The sequence below is a fragment of the Parasteatoda tepidariorum genome, chromosome 6 (assembly GCF_982258835.1).
Source record: "Parasteatoda tepidariorum strain Cologne lab strain chromosome 6, Ptep-v5.0, whole genome shotgun sequence".
NCBI classification, from domain to species: Eukaryota; Metazoa; Arthropoda; class Arachnida; order Araneae; family Theridiidae; genus Parasteatoda; species Parasteatoda tepidariorum.
In genome coordinates this window covers 22,623,746-22,646,114 of record NC_141760.1, presented here as the reverse complement: position 1 = coordinate 22,646,114, position 22,369 = coordinate 22,623,746, and the positions used below count along the sequence as shown (strand labels likewise).

The 22,369-nt window shown below is 27.1% G+C and overlaps 2 protein-coding genes across 5 annotated transcripts in view; one reads left to right on the top strand and one right to left on the bottom strand.

Annotated features, from left to right (window-relative positions):
• The window catches only part of LOC107439355 (mannan-binding lectin serine protease 1), a 32,509-nt gene extending 30,200 nt beyond the window's left edge, over window positions 1-2,309 (top strand). For both annotated transcript variants that reach the window (XM_087165536.1, XM_087165535.1), the window contains exon 14: window positions 1,954-2,309. In XM_087165536.1, the coding sequence (XP_087021662.1) occupies window positions 1,954-2,172 (219 nt within the window). In that variant the 3' untranslated portion in view covers window positions 2,173-2,309. The remainder of the gene's footprint in view (window positions 1-1,953) is intronic.
• On the bottom strand, window positions 1,158-21,622 carry por (Protein-serine O-palmitoleoyltransferase por). Of its 3 annotated transcripts, none has more exons than XM_087165538.1 (13): window positions 21,349-21,565; window positions 18,886-19,105; window positions 17,198-17,399; window positions 17,072-17,115; window positions 16,062-16,240; window positions 14,509-14,615; window positions 10,584-10,679; window positions 9,313-9,413; window positions 7,451-7,527; window positions 5,787-5,850; window positions 5,375-5,460; window positions 5,159-5,266; window positions 1,158-3,988 (listed from the first exon to the last, which is right to left on the bottom strand). In XM_087165538.1, the coding sequence occupies exons 2-13, from the start codon at window positions 19,094-19,096 to the stop codon at window positions 3,890-3,892; spliced, it is 1,374 nt and encodes a 457-aa protein (XP_087021664.1). In that variant the 5' UTR covers window positions 19,097-19,105; window positions 21,349-21,565; the 3' UTR covers window positions 1,158-3,889. The 3 variants fall into 3 exon arrangements, with proteins under 3 accessions (XP_087021664.1, XP_087021665.1, XP_087021663.1); XM_087165539.1 differs by lacking the exon at window positions 21,349-21,565 and adding an exon at window positions 21,594-21,622 and having other exon boundaries at window positions 2,376-3,988; XM_087165537.1 differs by having other exon boundaries at window positions 2,376-3,988; window positions 21,221-21,388.
• Window positions 21,623-22,369: the final 747 nt, after the last annotated feature.

Genomic DNA, 22,369 nt, shown 5'->3' with positions numbered 1-22,369 from the left:
CAACAAAGTTGAAAAACTTGATTAAAAAGCCACATAGAAGAAAAATATCACAATATGAAGTAAAAACGATATTTAAGTCCAACTTTATCAAATACAGTATAAAAGATTAACATTTATAAGTACTTGGATACGACTGAATAAAAACATGTTTGATAATTAACACATTTTTAACACAACTACAATTTTCACAGACCTCCAATCAATAAAAATGCAGAAAATTTTCTTTTTTGCACAAAAAAAAAATTACATTTTGACAAAAAAATTCATTTAATAAAATATTTTTCTACAAAAAATACTAAACTTACAAATAAAATTTAAGAAAAATTTTAAAAATTCACTTTGTTATAAACATTAGTTTAAAGAAACTTCTAATATCAGTTCAATAATTCAATAGAATAGAATTAACCATTAAATTTAAAAAAATTGAACTACAAATGAGGAAAAAAATATAAGTATGCATTACAATTCTGATTATTCAATCCTCTCAAAACAAATCAAGAACTGAGTTAATCAGATAACAGGAAGACTCTTAAAAGGGCTAATATTCAATACAACTTACAATATTTTGCAACAATTTTAAAATATTTTATTCTAATTTTTTTTAACAGTTCTTTATAATTACTTTTTCAGTCCAGTTTATTTACATTTTTATAAAATAAATATGTTAATACTTTTCTACCACAAATTTCTGAAAAAAATGACAAGAATAATTCTTATATATGATTTCATAGGTCAAAGTGGTGTCAATTAATACTCGGAGGCTCAGGTCAGAAAAAGTACAAAGAATAAACGTTTTATTTACATACATTTGTTTAAATAGGAAAAAACAAAAACCGAAAAATTTATGGCGTATGACGTAATGTATTCTCTCAAGTAGTTTATTTTTGCGATTTCTGTCACCGTTTACACTTGTGACCATTGGTTCAGTTACTCTCATTATAAATATAAGTTATTAGGTCATCAAGAATGAAATTTGTAGGTTGGATAAGGAAAATTTAAAAGCTCATTATTTGACATTGGCTTATTTGAATTTACCGTTTTTTTTTCTTTCTTCTTTTTGTTGAAAAGCTATATATAGAAATCTTTGTAAGCTCTAAAGAAACACTAAAACATTTTTAAAAAATTTATATTATTTAAAATGAAATGATAGGAAATTAACTATTATGAGATATGAGTTCTTACTTGAAATTGAGGCATTGCAGACCATCGAAACATAAATAGTGTATTTGGTTCTAGTGTTGGTTGGCTTTAGTATAGGTTAAACGAGGATGAATCACCAAAACACTCTCCAAAACAGAATATTCAACAAGTAAAAACTGATGAGTATTTTGTGATTCAGTGCAAATGTGATCCATTATAATCGTATAAAACTTGGCTCCTCAGTAACAACAGGCATGTACTGCAACTAACTCGATGAAATTATACAAACAAAATAGATTGATTTAACAGATCTTCTCTTGTCGCCGTCTTATCGTATGGCATTGCCAAACCACACACTGCTCAAATGGCTATGGTAAAACAACAGGAATTAGAACTTCTTTGTGATCATTTGTACTCACTGGACCTAGTCCCCAATAACTACCACCACTATTTAAATTTGAAAAATGATTTATTAGGAAAACAATTTAATTTCGAGAATAATGTAAAACTGGCCTTATATGCATTCATTACCTCACCTCCACCAGAATTTATCCCTATGGACTTGCCAGCAGCTTACATGGCAAAGATGTAGCAAAAATACAGGAGCATACTTTGATTAATAATATAGTTCTTTAAGCCATCAACCAACTTTGCCTTTTTTTTTCTACTAATTTCATTCTAGGCGACCCTATTTAAGTAAATTGTGCCTTGGATAACAGATGTTTTTTTTTTTTTTTTGTGCAACAATAAAAACTCAATTAAATTATCTTTAAATGTTAACTCAACAATAACTAGGTGTCTTATTATTTGCAGGTCAGCCGAAACATGTTTTGTGCGGGATATGCTCAAGAGATATTAGGGGATGCTTGCCATGGAGATAGTGGGGGCCCGTTTTTAATGTCACACGAAGACAGATGGTATTTGCTTGGTATCGTAAGCTGGGGTGAAGGCTGTGGAAAGGCCAACAAATATGGTTTCTACACCAAAATTCCAAACTATCTACCATGGATAAAAGGCATCATGAAATCATAAAGAGTGTGTCCACAACATAGATTATGTATCTTTACTGTGTGTATTGAAACCCTATAGTGTATGCATGACTATTTTTTATAAATCCACATTTATATAAAGAACATGGATTCAAGTGTAAAATAATAAACTATTCCAAAGAAGAACTTTGTGTTATTTTCGAGTATTGATTAATATAGTGTGGAAATTAAATAAACAGAATACCTTCAAAACTTTAGATAAAATGATCTGATTTTCATATATTACAATGAAGTTTTAATGGTTTGAGGGATTTACTTTATATATGCCAATTAGTTTTTGAAAACAATGTTTTAATTAAAAATAAAAGTGGAAAAATAAAAAAAACAGAACACCTTAAAAGCTTTTGATCTAGTCATCTGATTTTCATGTACTAGGATGCTGTCTTGAAGGTTATGAAATAAGACACACTACTTACAAATGATTAAATAAAATTATTAAAATGTCGGTTTACACACAAAAAGAGAACTAAGAAGAAACATCTGTTGTCTGACATTTGATACTGGAGAACTGCTCTTTCTAACTGGCAGTGGTTTTAACAATTTCGGTTAACTCCACTGGCTCTGGTTCCTGCATCGGAAAAAAGAGTCAGCAGCAACTTTTGATTTGATTTTGTGTCCCATATAATACATTTCCAATATTGCTTGTGGTAAATATTTCTATGTACAACTTAAGTTACATCAATTTACATAGCTCATTATAAAAATTAGTTTCAGTACAAATACTTTTACCAATATAAGCTTCATCACAATGACTTTTAGTTTAGTTGTTGATTCCATTAAGTTAAAATTTCAAAAACTTCAATTACAAAATATGTAAAAATCTTATTACAGGAACGCTTCAGATTGCTTTATTCATGATGATTTGAAATGATGTCATTGATTTTATTCAAATGATTAAGATATAAATAATTCTTAAATATATTATTTTCAAAAATTCAATGATTAATTTTATTGCGTAATTCCTAATTAATAAGTCTAAACAATTAATAATACTAAGTAATTAATTTTTCTCATGTAATTTAAATTAAGGCTGTAAATTTCTCAGAAAAGGGAGAAAAAACTGGTAGTAAAACCAATTCATTTTTAGCACATTAGCATTTACTTTTTTCCAATTAAGGGAACAGACAATACCAATTTAACATGGTCATAAATATTTTACTTCTCTTGAAAATAAGTTTGATATTAATTTTGCAACCATTTTTTTTCTTCTCCTTTCTGGGAAATTCACAGCTCTACTTAACACATGCATATTAACCCATTAACTGTTTTAAAAGATAACAAGTGGGAAAATAACTCAGCTCAAGGCGAAAATTTAAAGATTAAAGAAAATGTAATATTTTTACGTAAATACTTAAAAAATAACATACCACGCAAGGAAGACAAGAATATACATGTCAGATCAATAGAAACTTTGCTTATGGTGCTTCAGTGTAAGCTCAGATTAACTGATTGCATACAGTTACAAAAACTAAGTATTAACAAAAACATGAATCAATGTGAGAATTAAAACAGGGTTTGTGCATCAAAACAAAATTATATATGCATAAGAAAAAATATAAAACGTAATACAAACCTATACAAACGATATCTATATATACAAACAGCTTAGCTTAAAACTGTCAACAACACAATCACATACATTTAGATGCAGGTGATATACATTTATCAAAAAGTAATTTTGTGCCATACAAAAATAAACATTAAATTAGGTAATAAAATAAATAAGTAAAAAAAGCAACCCAATGACTCGCATAGTTCAAATCAGACCACTTTTGTAATGTGTGAGCCATGTTATAGCCCTGAAAAAATAATATATATATACAATGCAGACAGTTATAAACAAAAATCTTTTAACCAAAACAAAAAATAATTAGGATAAAATGTAAGTAAAAATTTTATTCTAAATGTATGGAAAAATTATAATGAAGTCAAAATATATAACTTATAGCATTTCATTTATTATTCACATTTATTTCATTATTCACATATATTTACTTTCCTTTTTAAAATAGGTAGACTTAAAATACAAAAAGATAATTAGTAAAATTTAAAATAAAATCATAAGTAAAAAAAAATATATCAGTAGAAAATGGTTATGATATTTCCTTGTTCTTACATTTTCCTCTAAATCAATACCTCTATTAAAATATGAAGTATCAACTAATATGAAGTATCAACTAATATGAAGTATCAACTAATATGAAGTATCAATTAATATGAAGTATCAACTAAAATGATTGCATCAGTATGATTCAGCACTTGAGATTATTCAAAGAAAAATTCTTCTATTGATAATTGCCATTTTTACAAACTGAAATTAAACTAAACAAAAATCCCTTTTAATGATCTTTGCAATGAGAAATTAAAAACTAATTATCTTCGTTTATACAGTAGAACTCTAATTATAAGAATACCAATAATCTGGTTTCACAATAATCTGAATTATAAGGCTCAGTAGAGCAGTAGTTACTGAATTCAAAAGAACAGTACAGAATTTATGAGATAAGAAATTATTCAATTATCCAGAAACTCAAGCATTTTAACTGGATCTGGTTCAAATCAATTCAGATAACAAAAGTTTCATCATTAAAAACATTTCTTTTATTTCATACTGTGTTTCCTTTAAAAGAATAACAATTTTCAACTATTATGTAAATTTGAAGGGGAAAAAATAGAAAATTAGAGAACACAATTTAAGAAATATTTTCACAAAAAAATTAATCATGAACAAATATAAAATGAGAAGAACAGTACAAAACTCAAGATATAAACATTTATTCCATTATACAGAAACACAAGCAATTTGGTTCAAATTAATTCAGATAATTAAAGTTCTATCAGTACTTATGACTATTATTGTTACAGATTATATTTCTTTTTAAAGAAAAACAATAAAAATCCTCAACTACTAAATAAATAGAAGGAAAAAAATTAAATATTTTTTTACGGAAAATAAATTTAAATTTTACCTCTTCCTGGATATTGGATGTGCTGTCAAACATAACACCTAAATATGCTAGGTGGAAAACAGCTAAAAGTCCGAATGCAACGTTCGTAACTCTCACGTACAGGTGATCCTTTTAAGAAAAAAACTGAGATTTAATCATTTATTTCAGTAAAACAAAATATATCCTAATAAATAAATATCAAATAAAAATAATGTAAACCAACATTTTTAAACTCACCTGCTTAAAGACATGGTCACAATCAGGCTTACAATTTCTTGCTTGAATACAAGCACTGAAAATATCTGAGAGTTTTTTCCTCAGCACTATAAAAAATATATTCGCTAATAAATATTGAAGAAAAATAATAACCAATATGCATACTAGTAAATATTTATTAAGTTAAAACCATTAATAAAAGGTAGGCATAGCTATTAAAAGTAGTTAACATGATACAAAAAGTGAAACTTTTTTTGTATGAAAAACCCTTTCATAAGATTAGCCCTTTTTTTACTTGCAGTTAAGGAGTTCAAACTAATGAAGTCACTAAATCTTTTTAACTATGAGTCATAAGACATTTTCCAAGAGAAGGAATGAGTATAAAAATGTAATACCTTTATGTGAATAAATCTCTTAAAATATATAAACATACCATGTTCAATGTATGTGTAAAAACCCAAGGAAAGAAGAACAGCAGCTAACTGAAAATTTAAACCCTGTAAAATCAAATAAGTTTTTTCAATAAACAGCAGCAATATCAGAAGTTTTATCATACAACTTATAGGAGTATTGTATAGAAACAAATCCTTAAAGTTTTATTTAACAACCAAAATCTTTTAAATTTTCAAAAATTATGTCGATTAATATTAATATCTCCACCAAATTATAAACTCAAAAATTGTTCTAAATCAGCAGCTCCCAAATGGTGTTCTGCAGAACCCTAGGGTACTGTTAAAGGGGTTCCGCCTGTTAGTACTTTCTGTAACCCATGATGAGTTTTGAAAGCTCTGATTACATTTAGATAAAATCTATAATTCATAATTTTTTTTATATTTCGGTTACCTCTATGAAATCATTTTAAGTAAAAAGCCAATGAGCTTGGAAATGGCAGTTTTTAAAAGAAAATATGATATTTCTCATAATATTTTAAACAAATTATGAAAAGAACAAGCATTAATAAAATATTGTATTAGTATTTCCTATCATGGTTTTTAAATTAAAAAAAATTCTTCAATAAAGAAATATGTTTCCCTAATAACCATTTTTAACGACAGTTTCCATCATAAAGCAAACTATAATTCCGCTTATTTTATTAAATCCTAATATATACATCAAAAACAAACTCATAACTAGACTAGATATAGAACAAGGACTGCAAATTTAATTGCCACAAATAAAACCTAATTTAAAGAACAAGCTATGAAAAATCTTCATTCCTCTAATTAAATATTTTAAAAAGTTTTTTATAGGTTAGAACGTTTACAGTTACCTTAATAAACTTTATTTATAAACTCAGGGTTCTGTCGAAAGAAGGTTGATTATTTATGGTTCCAAAGCTGAAAAAATTGGGAACCACTGCTCTAAAGGACACTAATTCTTAACTTTTCAGGTCATTCAACATAAGTTTGCCAATTATTTAGAAAAGTTATTTTGAATTACAGCTTATTTAAAATAAAAGAAATATTTAATTATGCATAAAAATACATTTTAGCACTTATCCAGGATTTATTATTATTGTTGTTTGAATATTGGGCTACTTTTGACAAAATTATTCAAAAAAATTTTAAGGGCATTATTATTTAAAAAGAAGTTAATTCATAATTAAATTATTGAGTATCAAAAAGTATAATCAAGCTATCACAAGCTAAATTAATATTTCAAAATTTCTTTTCACTTTTTGCATCTTTTCTTGTTCTCTGTATTGTGATAAGGCTCTTCAATTAGTGAAAATACACTAGACCCCTTTATTTGTAAATCATATATTATCAACACTTTTTATGTAGTTATGAAGCTAAACAAGTTAACACATTATTATAAACTTATAAGTTTCACACCTTTTTTTCATTTTAATAGTGTTCACTGATAATTTGAAGAACAATAATAATTGTTTTCAGTAGTATATCAACAGTTTTTTTTAATTGGTTTTGAGGTCATTACACACTTGCAATTAGGGTAATTAATGCAACTTGTAATTATGAAATTATCAGTAATCTACCTTCTAGGTTAAAGTCTTTGATTATAAGGTAGCTAATAAAATCAATCCGCCACTAGTAATTGTTCAAGAGTGCAATTAATAAAACAAACAAAAAAACTTACATGAAGTAGGGAGCTAGCAGCATATGTAAACAAAACAGCAGCAAAACTGCCCAAGGATTTGGTAGTTTTAAACACATCTAATTTATAAAGAAATGAAAGGTCAATATTAAACTGTTCAATAACCATTTAGATAATATTAGTGTTACATAAATTAGTACAATAATAAGAAATATGTATGTCTACAACTGATTTAAAATAATCAGGTAGTAGCTAAGCATTGAACAATCTGAAAACCAAATGAATAAAGAATTTATAGTATCATTATATTAAACAGTACTAATTATAACAAAGGCTGCATTGGTTCCATAAATTTAAGTCTAATTTTTATAAAATATTTTGTAAAAGTTGATGATTTGGAAAGAAAAAAAGAAAAAAACTTAAGAGATATTACAAATAATGGCCATTTTGCAATAACTCAAAATCTAATATTTTGTTTGTTGTCTTAATTTCAATTACACCATTACTTTGAATTCCATGTTAAATATTTTTATTACTGAAAGTTTATAATGAATATTTATATTAGAGCCCCGATTATCCGCCATATTGACCCATATTTCATCATTATTACAGCTGATATTACCCTATTACGGATTCATTTCTGGACCATTTATCATCAATTAAAGTTAATTTAATTACTGCTGAGGCGATAATTTCAAATTTTTATTAATTAAAAAACGATAAATAAAATAATTGAAATGAAGCTGATATACTTAGGTGCCTATTAAAAATTTATCATTGATTGATCATTGAAAATTGATCAATGATCAATCAGTTACTGATAGCAAACTATTGGAATTTTTTTCATTTCAAATTAAACTAGTGAAAACAACTGGTTGCCACCATCAACCATAATATTATAGTATTTGAGTGAATATTAATAGCCATGTGATATAGTTCAGCCTTCAGCTTGACCATCTCTTGTAAGCAAAAGATATGAAATAATAAGTCAATGATTTCACATTGTATCGTTATTTAAAATATAAAACAGTAAGGAATTTTATTTCAGTTGATAATTGTTTGGAATAGTTTTTTCATAGTTTAATAATTATACACTCACAAATAATGTTTAAAAAAGATGCCTGGATTATCTGACTATTTCGATTTTCCGATATACGGATGGATCCTACTGCATTTAAAAAAAACAAAGACTATGTATATGTTTTACAAAGACAATGCACATAAATTTTAGTCTAGCGCAAGGCATGAAACTGCTACTCACCATTGGTGACCAAATATTTAGGGACAACTATTAAGTTTTGCATTATAACATGTTTTAAATCAAACTACAATATTTTTCTTGAAGTTTGAATTTACGTGCAATAAATAAATCGCAACACAACATTTTCAAACCATCGAGAAATGTTTTGAATGCAGTATGGTGCATTAAGTGGCCATGGGACACTTAATTCACTAGAATGATCAACTGAGTTTGACAGTAAGGCAGCAATTATGGTCTTTTGGTGAAGAAAAGAAGCTGTATTTAGAAATTAAGCTTTAAAAATATGGTAACATTTCTAATGTTTTATTTATTTTAATTAGTAAAACGATATATTTAATTTGTTATTGGAATTAATTAAACCTTTATTTTAAATTATGCTAAATTTTTTCTCATGATTAAGATAATGTTCTCTTATGGTTTTCACAGCCACAAATGATCTTCATATTACATTTATTACTATTCCAAAAATTATTCAGATTTTTTGTGAAAACAGAGGCAAGCAAAAATTTTAGTTTTGCCAGTATCTTTAGAACTAGATAGAGAGATATAGCTGAAAATATATCTCTAAAGCTGGTGTATATTCATATAGATAAAAGCACAAGATTAAGAATAGAGACAGTATTAAAGAATAACTAATATTTACATGTTTTCAGCCAAAAATGCATTGGTACATTCCACCAAACAACAACCTCTACTAAAGAACGGGGAACTTCAATGTTAAAAGCAGCTGCAACAGTGGAAGCCCTAAAATAAAGACAGTTAAAAATTAATAGAAGAAGATCAATAAAATTAAGTTTAAAACAATCATTTATTTTCAGTAAGTATTAATCATTAATTTCAAGTTTATTTAAATATTTGATAGAAAATCATCTCATAAAAGGAAGCTTATTTATTTTAAAAAAAATAGTAAGAGAAAATTACAAATGCCAAATAAGATATAATTTATAAGATTCATAAAAATAATTGACAATAAATGTACATTATATAACAAAAAATAACTGAAAAAATACCCGATGTTAAAACAAAACTTATAATCGAAGTTTCAATTCATATCAATTTGAGAGATGTTATCAATAAACCATTCTTAATTTTAAAATCTGAGCTTATAATTAATAACATTCCTTATAATAACAAAACTTTCCATGTAAACTGCTTTATTTACTATTCGCTAAATAAAGGAAAGTGCAAAACAGACACTCAATATAATTCCATTGCATTGAATGTATGAATATTTTGCACACTGAAAAAGAGCACTTTCACCTTTCCTTACATTAAGATCCTTATTCTTGTTACTTCTGCATTTCGGCAAAGAGCACGGGCCTCTTCCCATACTAAACACGATACACTTTTAAATAGATTTCTTACAATAACTCAGTAATTTCCCTTTACATCATACTTTAGATTATCTCCAAAAATTCAAACTGCCTTGTCGTCACATTCTAGAAGGAAACAGCAAGTTAACACAACACTACAATGATTACCAAATTTTATGTTTATGGTATTTTTTCCGTTCAAGATTCTGATATAGATCCTGTTAATTAAAAATTTTGATTAGTCTATAAATTTTGACCATGAGGCATTGTGCAAACTTTTTTTTTAGTTTTATGTAATTTTTCTTACAAGAAGAAAATGTTTTAAAAAAAAGTAAGTAAGAAAGCATTTTCATTACAAGAATGAAACCGAAACAGCTGATAATGCTTGGTCATTTAACAGACAATGCGTAAAATTGCTTATCTGGAGTTACCACACCACTCGAATCTGTGAAAAACCAGAAATTGACCGCATTTCAACCCGTGGCAAAAAGAGAAAGAGAAATATGAAATTTATACCTATATTCATTAAAAAAATACAATATATGATAATAGTTAACAGTAAATATTTTAGAAAAAAAGAAACAAATATGTAGATATTTACTGTAAACCAGAAGTTGTAGCAGTTGCTTCAGATAAATAACTAACAAAATAATGGCTAGATCGGAAGGATAATGCATCTCTGTAGGCTTCAACCCATCTAAACAATATTTCAAACAGAAATTTAAAAAAAATAATGAATTTTTTGTTAATATTGAAAATATACATCTACATAGTGCAAAAGTAAAATAATAATTATAAGGATACATACACTAAATGAAAAAGTGAACATAAGTTTTACCATCTGAATAAATAGCCTAAATTTATTAGCAGCTCAACATTTCCTTCTAAATCAATTTCTTTTATTTTAATCAATGATAATATTGTCCTTAAACATCAATATTAAGAATCTGTATTAATCTGCATTAAATTTTTTCAGATGTTTTTATTTAGAGTGTTAAAGAGAAGCATATATAAGCAGTAATTAAAAAAAATGGTATGTGATAGAAACCAATTGAAAGACTTAAGGCAATAACAATGTAAGTTCAGATTTATATTAGAGAGAGCCAAACGAAATTTAGAAATTCAATGGGCTTACGTAGTGTTTCTTTATACTACTTAGCAGGAAAGGAATAATTTAATCTCCTTGCATTCATTGAAACAGCCTAACTGTCAACAATCAAAAATTAAAATAAAAAAAGGAGAAATAAAAATTTGACTTGTTATTGCAGAAAACCCTTCAACTAATAAAAGTTTTTAGACAGCATAAATAAAATTTAAAAAAAAATTTTAAAAAGATTAATAATCCGTTTTATTTTCCCCTAAATAAAAAATTATCAAAAAAATTTTTTTTAAATACTAAGTAACAAACTAATACGAAACAGACGCTTTAACAAGAAAAGAATTTGCAACAAAAATAAGTGGAAGTTTTGAAGATAAATTTAAAAAGATGTTACGATAATATGCAAAACTTTTTGTTTGAAAAATGGCTATAATAAATACAAAAGCTGATATTAAAACATTCCATTTCCTTCTAGAAAAAAAATCATTAAAAGAAATATCTGTGTATAATAATTTAATATATAATATTTCTTGTTATAAAGATAGATTTATCTAACAGTGACTGCTAAAGGCAATAAAACAAATACCTTTCTAAATACAGGAAAAATTATCAAAAGAATAATCTTCGGGCAAAAAAAATTCATAGGTAGAAATACAAGTAACATGTAATGATTTAGACAAAATTAAATAATTATTATAAAAGAATAATATAAATAGCATAAAAATAATGCAATATTTTTACTTAAAAAAGGATGCATTTTCTTACAATGAGTTTTGTAAAGTTACAATGAGTTATTATGAGTGAATAATTAATTATGAGTAGGACTGGGCGATATAAGAAATTTTATATTGTGATGCATCGTCAGTTTTGCACCGCGATATAGCGATGTATCGCGATATAGTATTTTTGAAATTCATTTACTTGTAAAGCGCAGAAAGTCGGATTTCTATCAAAACTTCATACTCAGATTGATTTAAATCAATTTATGAATTTGATGTATATGTTTCGCTTAAGAAAGATATCAATGTTATATTTTCTAAAAATGATCGCGCAAATAACTAAAGATTTCTTAGTTTAAAAATAAATAATAAAAAAATAAATAAAATTGAAATTTATCAATATATTTACCTAACAATATAGAAAGAAAATTTAAAAAATAAGTTCGTTAAAAATTATTTGTATGCTTAAAACAAAGTGCTAAATAAATTAAACAAAAAAAAACACTTTTAAAACAACACTACTTTTTATCATTATTATTTCACATAAATGAAAAAGTTAAATTGAATAATTACCGAATTCTAAACGAAAAAACAAAGTAAGGTTTAATTTCTTAAAAATAAAAACAAAAGAATTATGATATTCGATACTATATTCAACTGACAATATAAAAAAGAGAATTAAAAAACACGATTATACTCTTTAATAAAACGAAGTGCTAAATGATTTTAAAAAAAGAAGTTGCAATTGCAAACATTACTAATTTTTTTGAATAAACAAAGTTGGTTGACTTATGTCCAAATCCAAAAGAGGAAAAATAAGTTTTGTTATAATTTTATTTATAAAAATGAAAACAACTAAAGATTTATAAATTTAAAATCAGTAATAAAAACCCATTAAATTATTATTTTATCCAAACAGTTTTGAATAAATTAAAATAAAGTAAAAAATAGCCCAACAAATTTAATTACTTTTTAATTTAATTCTTTATGGGCACCTTAAATTAGATTTCCGTTTGCAATAAATTCAATAATAAAAAATAATACTTAAACATATAATATCAAAATTAATTTTTACATTTAAAAATAAAAAAGAAAGTTTTGTTTCAAAAAAAAATTTACCTAATTAATTAAGAAACACTTCTTTATTTATTCTTTTCAATAATAGATAACTTTCAGAACACGGTAACAACAGCGATCACAAAGTCAGTCGTACTGAAAATAATCTACAAGAAACGATATCAAGTCGCGACAAAGAAAGAAAAAAAACTAAGAAGTGCGGAAACGAACATGCGAGATCACGATATATGTTCTCAAAACTGATTCTGATTCTACCGCTCATCAACCAAGGCCGTTTCAATATAACGATACGAACATCGTCTTCCCCAGCGCGAGTTGGCATCAGAACGTAAGAGATCCTTGCGTGTCTTGTATCGCTATATTGTATATCGCTATATTGTTCGTCTTCTTTCCTCAACGGCTTAAATCTGATTTCTGATGCATCGCCTGGAATGAAAGTTGTTGTATCGGCCAGCCGATACAGGCGTTAAATCGATATGTTGTGATATATCGATTTATAGTCCAGTCCTAATTATGAGTGAATGAATAATTAATTTACAAATTTAAGTTAAGTAAAATAGTAAATTAAATATTATACCAAGAAAAAAATGCACAACTAATAACAAAGTAGTACAAAACAGCTATTGCAATACATAAGTTTAGAATAATACTATATGTAGCAAAATTAAAAATAAATAATAGTTTCCATTTTTTCCCTTGAGTTAACTTTCAAAAAAGTAAAATGGATACTATAATACAATATCATCATTGTCATGATGCCCAGGATGGGCATTGCCTTTTCTAAAACATTTGCCAGTTTATTACTTTATTAGTTTTAAAATCCATGATGAAGGAAATCAACCATCAAAATTTCGGACATCAATTGGTTTGTGTTTGAAAATGTAATTAAGGGGCAAATGTGTCCGACAAACCATATTACGTTATTATTACACCAGTTTCCCTAAAAATTTTGTGAAGTTCTATTTTTGTTCTTTTTCTATAGAAATCAGATTCTTTAACTCCGCCAAAATAGTTTGCGAAATTTTCTTTCACACATGGCAATGTTAGCTCCTTTCTTTGGTAGAGTGTAAATTTCGGATGCATAGGTTAGGACTGGATGTATAATAGTTTTATACTGCAGTAGTTTTATATCTCTTTTTATGTATATTGATCTAGAATACTAAAATACACGCAAAGAAGGACCTTAAAATACAATAATTTTGCAATTGTAAAGATAAAAATAAAATAATAGTGGTAATTTATACCATAACTTTTGTTGCAGGAATAGTTATAAAAACCCCCATTAAAAGGAATGATAAATAGTTCTGTTTTAGTTTTAAAAAAATAATCATCAAAAAAGTTAAATATATAACAAGTTGAAATTAAAAAAAAATTATAAGGGAAGAAACTTAAATGAAAATATGTGAAAAGGTCATAAATAACATAAATCATAAAAATATAACATCTTTTAGTGATAATAACAATGTGAAAGAATAAATATAAACTTAATGTTAAAAACTTTATTTAGGTATTAATAAATAATATAGGTATTAATAATAGGTATTATTAGGTTAAGAAAAAAATAAACATCAAAGAAAAAACTATTCTTAAAATGCATACAGGAAATGCATTAAACTACAATACTAACTTACTTAAAACTTGTTGAATATAAAATCCAAGAGCTCCAGCAGGTGGATATGGTTAAAAATCCAAAACTAAACAGCAAACTTCGACATACTGTTAACAACCATAAAAAGTCCTAAAAATATTTTTTTTTATTGAGTTAAAAAAATAAACACTAAACATATACAAAAATTTAATTATTTATACAAGCTAAATATCTCACTCCCTTGTAAATGTTAATAAATTCAAATACCTTGGCACTGCTGTTAACGATCAAAACACACTTAGAGGAGAAATCAATAATAGAGTCCGAATGGCTAATAAGTGTTTCTTTGGACTGAGGAGACAATTAAGATCAAACCTTCTCAAACGAAAAACAAAGTAAAAACTCTATAAGACACTCATACTTCCTGTACTGCTTTTATGGAAGCGAAACTCAGACCCTAAATTCAGATATATCACTGGACACCTCTGAAAGAAAGATCCTGAGCCATCTTTGGCACAATTCAAGAAAGGGGATGTTGGCGAATCAAATATAGCTTCGAGCTCTACCGACTCTATAAGCAGCCCCAAATTAAACAAAAATCTGCAGCAATAGGCTGAGATGGCGGTAATAGGCTGTGCCATACACTGAGAAATCCTGAAAATCGAGCCATTCGGACCCTCGTCTTTAAGAACCCCAAAAAAGGTCACGTCTCAGAGGTAGAGCCCCTACTAGATGGCTCAATGACATCGAAAATGACCTGAGAACCTTAAAGATTAGAAATTGGAAAGGAGTTGCCATGGAGGAGCTGGCATTTGTCAGCTGTTGAGGCAGCCAAGGCCTGCAAGGGGCTGTTGAGCTGACAAAGAAGAAGAAAAAATATCTCACTGTCGCCCCCTATTTTTGATTACGAGAGAGCACATTTTTGGAACGTTGGAGGTATAAGTGGACCAATGTCGTTAAGTCTATAAATCTCTTATTCGTATAGATGTCATAAATCAAATTATGCCAGTGAATTAAATTTTTATTGTAATATATTTTTTAAAAATGTGGAATTTTGAATTGGATGGGAGTGAAGATAATTTTTTGAACAACTCAGCATATAAGGAAGAAGAAAAACTCATTGCAGAGTGTGGGATTCAAGAATTCCATAAATAAAGTTTTAATATAATGTGTGTAGATAGAAATACTACATATCCTACACATTTGTAACAACACTACATACAATTCCAACAACCTCATATATTTTAAAATTTTACATTATATTTTAAAAACTCAAGGCTGACATTTAAACAGATATTCTGAATTTACTTATGTTGAATTTAACTTGACTACATATTTTTTAACTTTTTAGCAAGATTTGAACTTGCCATGACAAGCATTATCTTCCCCAAGTCCATGTGCATGCTTTTGTTGGGAATGGCTAATATAAAGGAAAACATTGAACATTTTGCATAAAATAATTTTTTTTTTTCACTAAAAAAAAATTGCATAGTGTATAAAATAAGTTTAAATTAGACATCAGCCATTCTCTTAAATAAACTTTAAAAAAATTTAAAATGTTATTAGTAAATTTTAAAAAATACAGATTTAACTCACAAATTTTGAGTCTATTTTACTGTTTGAATATGATGAGTAACTAATCCAAGGTCCGAATATCACAGTTCCAGGATGTAGTAAATAGCCACAAGATGAGATAACAGGAGGTAATGTTTTATCAATATAATTTGTATCAAAAGCGAGAGAAATTAGTTTCATAGACAAGAGCATTTGGCAACCTGAAATTTTAATAATAAGAGATTTTAGTACTATAGATAAAATTTCAATAATATAGATATTTCTTAGCAAATTAAAAGAAAAGAGAACACACAGTTTTATCAGAATTTTTTAAAATTAACCAGAAATAGATCTAACTACAAAATAATCATACAAAAAAAAAAGATAAAGGTCAAGAAGAATGATCTTACTAACTTTGATTTACAATACCATTTAAAATAAATAGGATAGCTAATATGTTTGGCGAATACATTTCAAACACAAAAAATATTTTGATATTATTAAAGCTTAAAATAGACAATTGAACCCAGAAATGATCAATAGAAATTCTTTCATTTCTCAAACTGCAACAAAAGAAACGCAGAATAGAGCGTTGTAGGTCTGTGTCCCAAAATCACTTTTCATGTTTAAGAAAACAGTAATTAATACTTTATTTTCATATGATCGAAATGCTTCACTTGACCAGCTATCAAATTAGTGGTCGCAATATTGAGTGTACATTTTTTTAAAGATTACCATCTACAAAAATTATGACATAAATACTTTAAAAGACATATTACAAACAAACCTCAATGATACTTCACTTGCTAAAATAATAACTGTAATAATTTGTTATTAACTAAAGACCCACACTCGTATGATATCTTATCTATTTTAATAACTGTTATTGACTGTCAAAATTATAAATAATACTTTTGGTTATCCTGCAAATACAGAACTAATTTTTATTAAATATAATAGTTGAAATCATTGACAAAACTTAAAGAATTAAGAGGAAAATAAATTCATTCATATAAGTATTTTTTTTAAAAAAATAGAATGAAATCCCTCACCCCTGATACGATGCCAAAGTTTCTTATCAGCAAAAAACAACTCACTAAAAAAAAGAAACATCATTAACCATTTTTTTAACAAATAAACTATGTAAAAAAGAGATCACATATAAAATTAAAACTTACCATGTTGCTAAGAAAAGAAAACAAACTATTGCACAGATAATTCCTTGATATTGCTTCAAAATGCGATGGGTCAGAAGCAATATAACATATCCTACTGCAGCAAATATAAAAATGTAAAGACAATTTCTTCCAAAGAAACTATACAGGCAACATACACCAAGAAAGGATGATTGCAGGTGAAATGTATGATGAGGTAGGAAATCTATGGATCAAAATATCTATATATTAGCAAAAAAATAAATAATAAATAAAAAAAGATAACAATAGCATCAATTCTTATTTTTAAAAAGAAAGCATTATTGAAAAAAATAATGTGTATAGAAAATAAAATAAAAACCTATTCAGATCATTTAATAATATAGGGAAACCTCCAGGAAAGAACACCTCTATTCATGACCACTTTTGAGTGACCTGGAATTTTTTCCTAGACTTCGTGTTGAAGAAAATCTTTATGAGAGACCATTAAAATCTCTCCCAGTGACCTGGCAAACATGTGCATCAAATGCGGAAAAAGTAAAATAAGGAAACACAAAAAAACATCAAAACAAAATTTTAAATAAACAAATAAGTAGATTGAAATATATATTCAAAATATATTCAAAATATATATTCAAAATATTTGTGAGAGGCTCTTAATTAGAGAGCTCTTTTTTTTTTGAGGATGCAACTTTATGTTGCAGTCACAGTGCACTGAAGATGATACTATCACTGATTTAGTTTCAAAGTTGGAAGTTAAATTAGAAAGAAAAAAAATTTTTTTGAAAAAACAAGCATCTCAAACAAACAAACCTCTACTCATCTTTTAAAGCAGTGTAATATTTATGATATAAAATTAAATGCCAACTTTCAAAAAAAAAACTTAATTGTTTACTTATTTAAAATAAATTAATCAGTGATAATTGTTAAACTTGTTTTTACACATAATTATATCTGTTGGGATCATTTTTATAAATGCTAAATTTTATTCATTGATCCATCTTTTCATGACGCCAACAGAAGTGGCGAAAGTTATAAGAGAAAAATCAGAGGCAGTTAGTGGCTTGGAGGAATTTGTTCAGTGAATGGGGTTTGGTCCAAGGACTGAGACACATATTCACAACATAAACGAATGCAGAGTTCTGAAGAGATAAGGATTTGTAGAGGTCTTTACAAATTTTTTGTCAAACAATTTTTCACAATTTAACACAAATTTTTCAGGACCGAGGGTGTGCGGTATTGGTTCTCGTTAAACTGTTCTACCATAAAGCGTTCGATTCCGGGTGCAGGTCGTCTGCTACCACAGCGGGGGTGGATTCCACTCTGCAGAGGTTCAAAATTGTGATGATATGTCTTTGGATCATCCCCGGAGATGTTTTCTAGACCGTTGCCAATAGCCCACTGTGCAGCTCTAGCGCGATGTAAATGAGCTACAACTATATATATATATATGAAAACTAATAAGAATTGTTTTCTTATGCTCCAAGCCTTGTTTTAAAGGTTACAAACCAATAAATCACTTATCTAAACTCTGAAAATATATAACTTTCAGTAATAAAAAGACAAATTAGTTTTTTAAAAAAAAAACTTTTTTTAAAAAAAAAACTTTTTTTAAAAACTTATTACTTAATTAATAAATATTCCTTTTAATGAATGCAAGATATAGAATCAAATGCTCAAAAACATTTTTAAATAGAATCTTAATATTTTACCTAACGAAAGAGTCAATTTTAGAATGGAACAGAAAAACAGTAGTTTAGCACAAGAGTTGAAACCATCGTATAATGTGGGAACTAAACAATCCTTCCAGAGTTCCTTTAACGTGTAATCGACTGAATCATAAAACAGATCACTGTAGTCTTCATAAATATCGTCATAAAGATCATCTCCAGCCAATTCTGGGTCGTAATAATAATCATCCATGGTCCATTTCTAAGGAACAAGAAAAATTTATACAATTAATTTAAAATGCGAAATAATTCATTAAGCATATAAAAAAACATCAGAGCTGACTTAAAACATGTGCAAACAGATCGGTCCTAAAATGACTCACACAAAAATAAAAATCTCAAAAACAACTGTGCTGCATTACAATTATAATACAGAGAGTATCAAAAATATTAACAGTTGACTGACAAGTATTAACAAAACAAAACATTTATTAGATATTATGAATTAAAATTGTTTTATGCGTATTTAATTAAGAGATTACTCATATAATTTTATTCAAAGAATATATGCTTATAAAATGTTGCCACAAACTTTTAGGAGAGGTAGGAAACTTCATAAAAATTGAAAATTGTATAGTAACACATGACCAAAAGCGTGGATGTTAAAGTTTTCTTGAAAGGGCAGGCTCACTGGACACGCATACAAAACAATAACACAATCAAAAACATCAAAGTGTAATAGAAACTACAATAGTAACATACACTATTATATTTAAACCGAATCAAATGAAAATTCAAATGAACAGAGTCAATGAAGTCACTTTAAAATCATTATGTAAAGTAGCAAAATCTTATTCAAAGTAAAATACCAAATGTGGTTGATTTAAATTTGTCCGTTATCTAAAACTTAAAAATGATTCGGAAAAGCCCTTTTTTAGTTCTAGTTCATATTTTAAGGTACAGAGCTTGACCCCTGATACAGTGCACCCTAGTTAGACCTCTGCCTAAAGGCAACCATGCATTGCTTCAAAGTGAAAACAAGCAGTAATGGAATGCAGAGCACCACCTATTGGCCAATAATGACATTTCAGGTCATGTGTCCCTGTTGCTATAAGTTTCTCAATCCTAGTATGCCATATATTTCCTTAAAGTTTGTCACAACATTTTTGATGTTATTTATATTGTGAATTTTTGAAATTTACCGATATTATTACGGCACGCAAAATTCGAATTGTGGATTCAAGAAATAATTATTTGGCACGGTCGTTTTGCGCCAATATTCTCGTTAATCTATGCGGTTTATTTAATTCGCATGATTTCGACGTCGACCTTTTTTCGGTAGTCACTGCTACGGATTATGCGACTTATTTTTTGATGTGATGATTTACAAGATGCGAAAATGGAAATAAATAGTGTGCTTTCTTGTTTAGTAAAATGTGAGAATCTCGCCCATGATATTAGAATAAAAAAACTATTACGTATTAATTTAAAAATTATATACAATTTTATTTTATTCAAATAGGGGTTTTTTTGTAAACACAACGTTTTTGTTACGTTAACATTAGTAAGTAACATGTTTATTTGCTAGGTATTATTAAAAGCATCTTGCAGAAAGATATATTAGTGCTAGAGAGGTTTATCCCAGAAAGCTTAAAAAAATTCTGCCACAGGGCCTATGGTTTAAGACTAAGGAAATTGCATCTTAAATTACACGAATCGTAAAGTCAACTAAATTAATAAGAGGAATAAATGGACACAACTCAGGGGTCTGTCCAGACCGAATTTACTACCCTTTAGCGGTACCTTCACAAATTCAACTTTACGAAAAACGGTAGTTTCACAAATTTAATTTTAGGAAAAACGGTAGTTTCACAAAATACTTTTTCTTAAAATTTTATTTTTGTATTCCTTAAGGAATGATAAATCCATATTCTTGCCATATTTTTGTGTTGGATTTTTAAATATAATTTTTAATTTTTCACAAATTATGTCTAAATTTTCACAAAATATGTCTAAATTTTCACAAAATAGGTACCTCTCGGAAAAGCCTAGACAGACCCCTGCAACTGTAAATGTTTAAAAAAAGAAACAACATAGTACTATGTTGTTATATAGTACTATGTTGTTATAGATATGATAATTTCAAGCTTTCCATACTTATGGAAAGCTTGAAATTATCATATCTATTAGAGAAAAGATCAAAGTATTTTGACTTATATTAGTAAAAAGAATAATAAATAAGTAAGAAATTCTGTCGTAGCTTAGATGTTAATGGCCAGTAAAATAGATTTGAACAAGAAAATTATAAACTTCAGATTGTGAACTTAAAATTCATCAAGATTGAATTCTGCCCTAAGTTTAAAAAAGTCTTAATTACACTAGAGTATCCACTCCTTTCTTTCGTTTTTATTTACTAGGAAATTCGTGACGAAAAAAAGTAAACAGCCTTAAAACTATTAAATGAGTTCCATATGAATTAACATAATTAATGAAATTTCTACATACAGTTCTGTCACTTTAACACATCATGAAACTGTTAGTAAACAAAATTTCTTAAATGTGCCGCATCGTAAACACAAACATAGTTACAGATAAAGAAAAAAGTTTTAAAAATAACACTTAGTGATTTTGCATTATTTGCTCGATAAAAACACCCCATAGCTGTAAAAATATTTTTGCCATTTTAGATCTTTATATATTCAGTATATTTAGTTCTATAATGAAAGAAAAAAAAATTCATGAAATACTACCATTTAATACAGACAGTTCTTTCAGCCCCGACTAGCTACGTGCTCATTGGCTGAAACGTAATGCAATTGAAAGGGTTGCATTATTTGGCAAGCAATCGTCTAAATATTTCTTTCTGTAATTTACTGCTCTTCCATCTGTTTAATTTTACTAACACAAAGACAACGCGTAACGTTTTCATAATTAACATATAACAGGAAGACAATAAGCATTTTTTTAAAAAGTTAATGTAATATTTAATTTATACAGAATCGAGAACTAATATGCTTAAACAAAAACATTTTAATATTTTGTTATTGTAATTTATATTAGGAGAAGAAAGATTTAAGAACAAAAAATTATAATAAATTATGTTGATTTTCTTCTTGTTGAATATTAACTTCACTTTTTTTAAAGTTTTACGTGACTGTTACAAACAATATTTATTTACCGCGAAAGAAGTTTCAAGTACACTTTTTTTTTTTAAATTGTTGAACTAATAATAATAACTCATCTTTAGACAATTATTTTATTTTCATTTTTATAATTTTTTTATTATTTTAAATATAGATTTCAAATTTTCACAAATTGAAAGAATTAAAAATTTTAAGAGGTAATTTTTTTTTTCAACTTAAATCGATTTAAGTTGTGTTTTGCCTTTAATAAAACCAATGTCTTTAATAAAATTGTAAGCATACTCGGGATCAAAATTTTTTTCTAAGCTCTGTTGATTTATTTATTTTTATTTCATATTTATTTATTACTCATATTTATTTATTTATTTAAAAAAAAGGACAAA

What these genes read in the sequence shown, in the direction of transcription:
- por (XM_087165539.1), bottom strand. An exon ending in GTAAAATAGACTCAAAATTT is followed by an intron (nt 14,616 to 16,061) that starts GTGAGTTAAATC and finishes AAATATTTTTAG; the next exon opens with GACTTTTTATGGTTGTTAAC. An exon ending in GCTACAACTTCTGGTTTACA is followed by an intron (nt 9,414 to 10,583) that starts GTAAATATCTAC and finishes TCTTTATTTTAG; the next exon opens with GGCTTCCACTGTTGCAGCTG.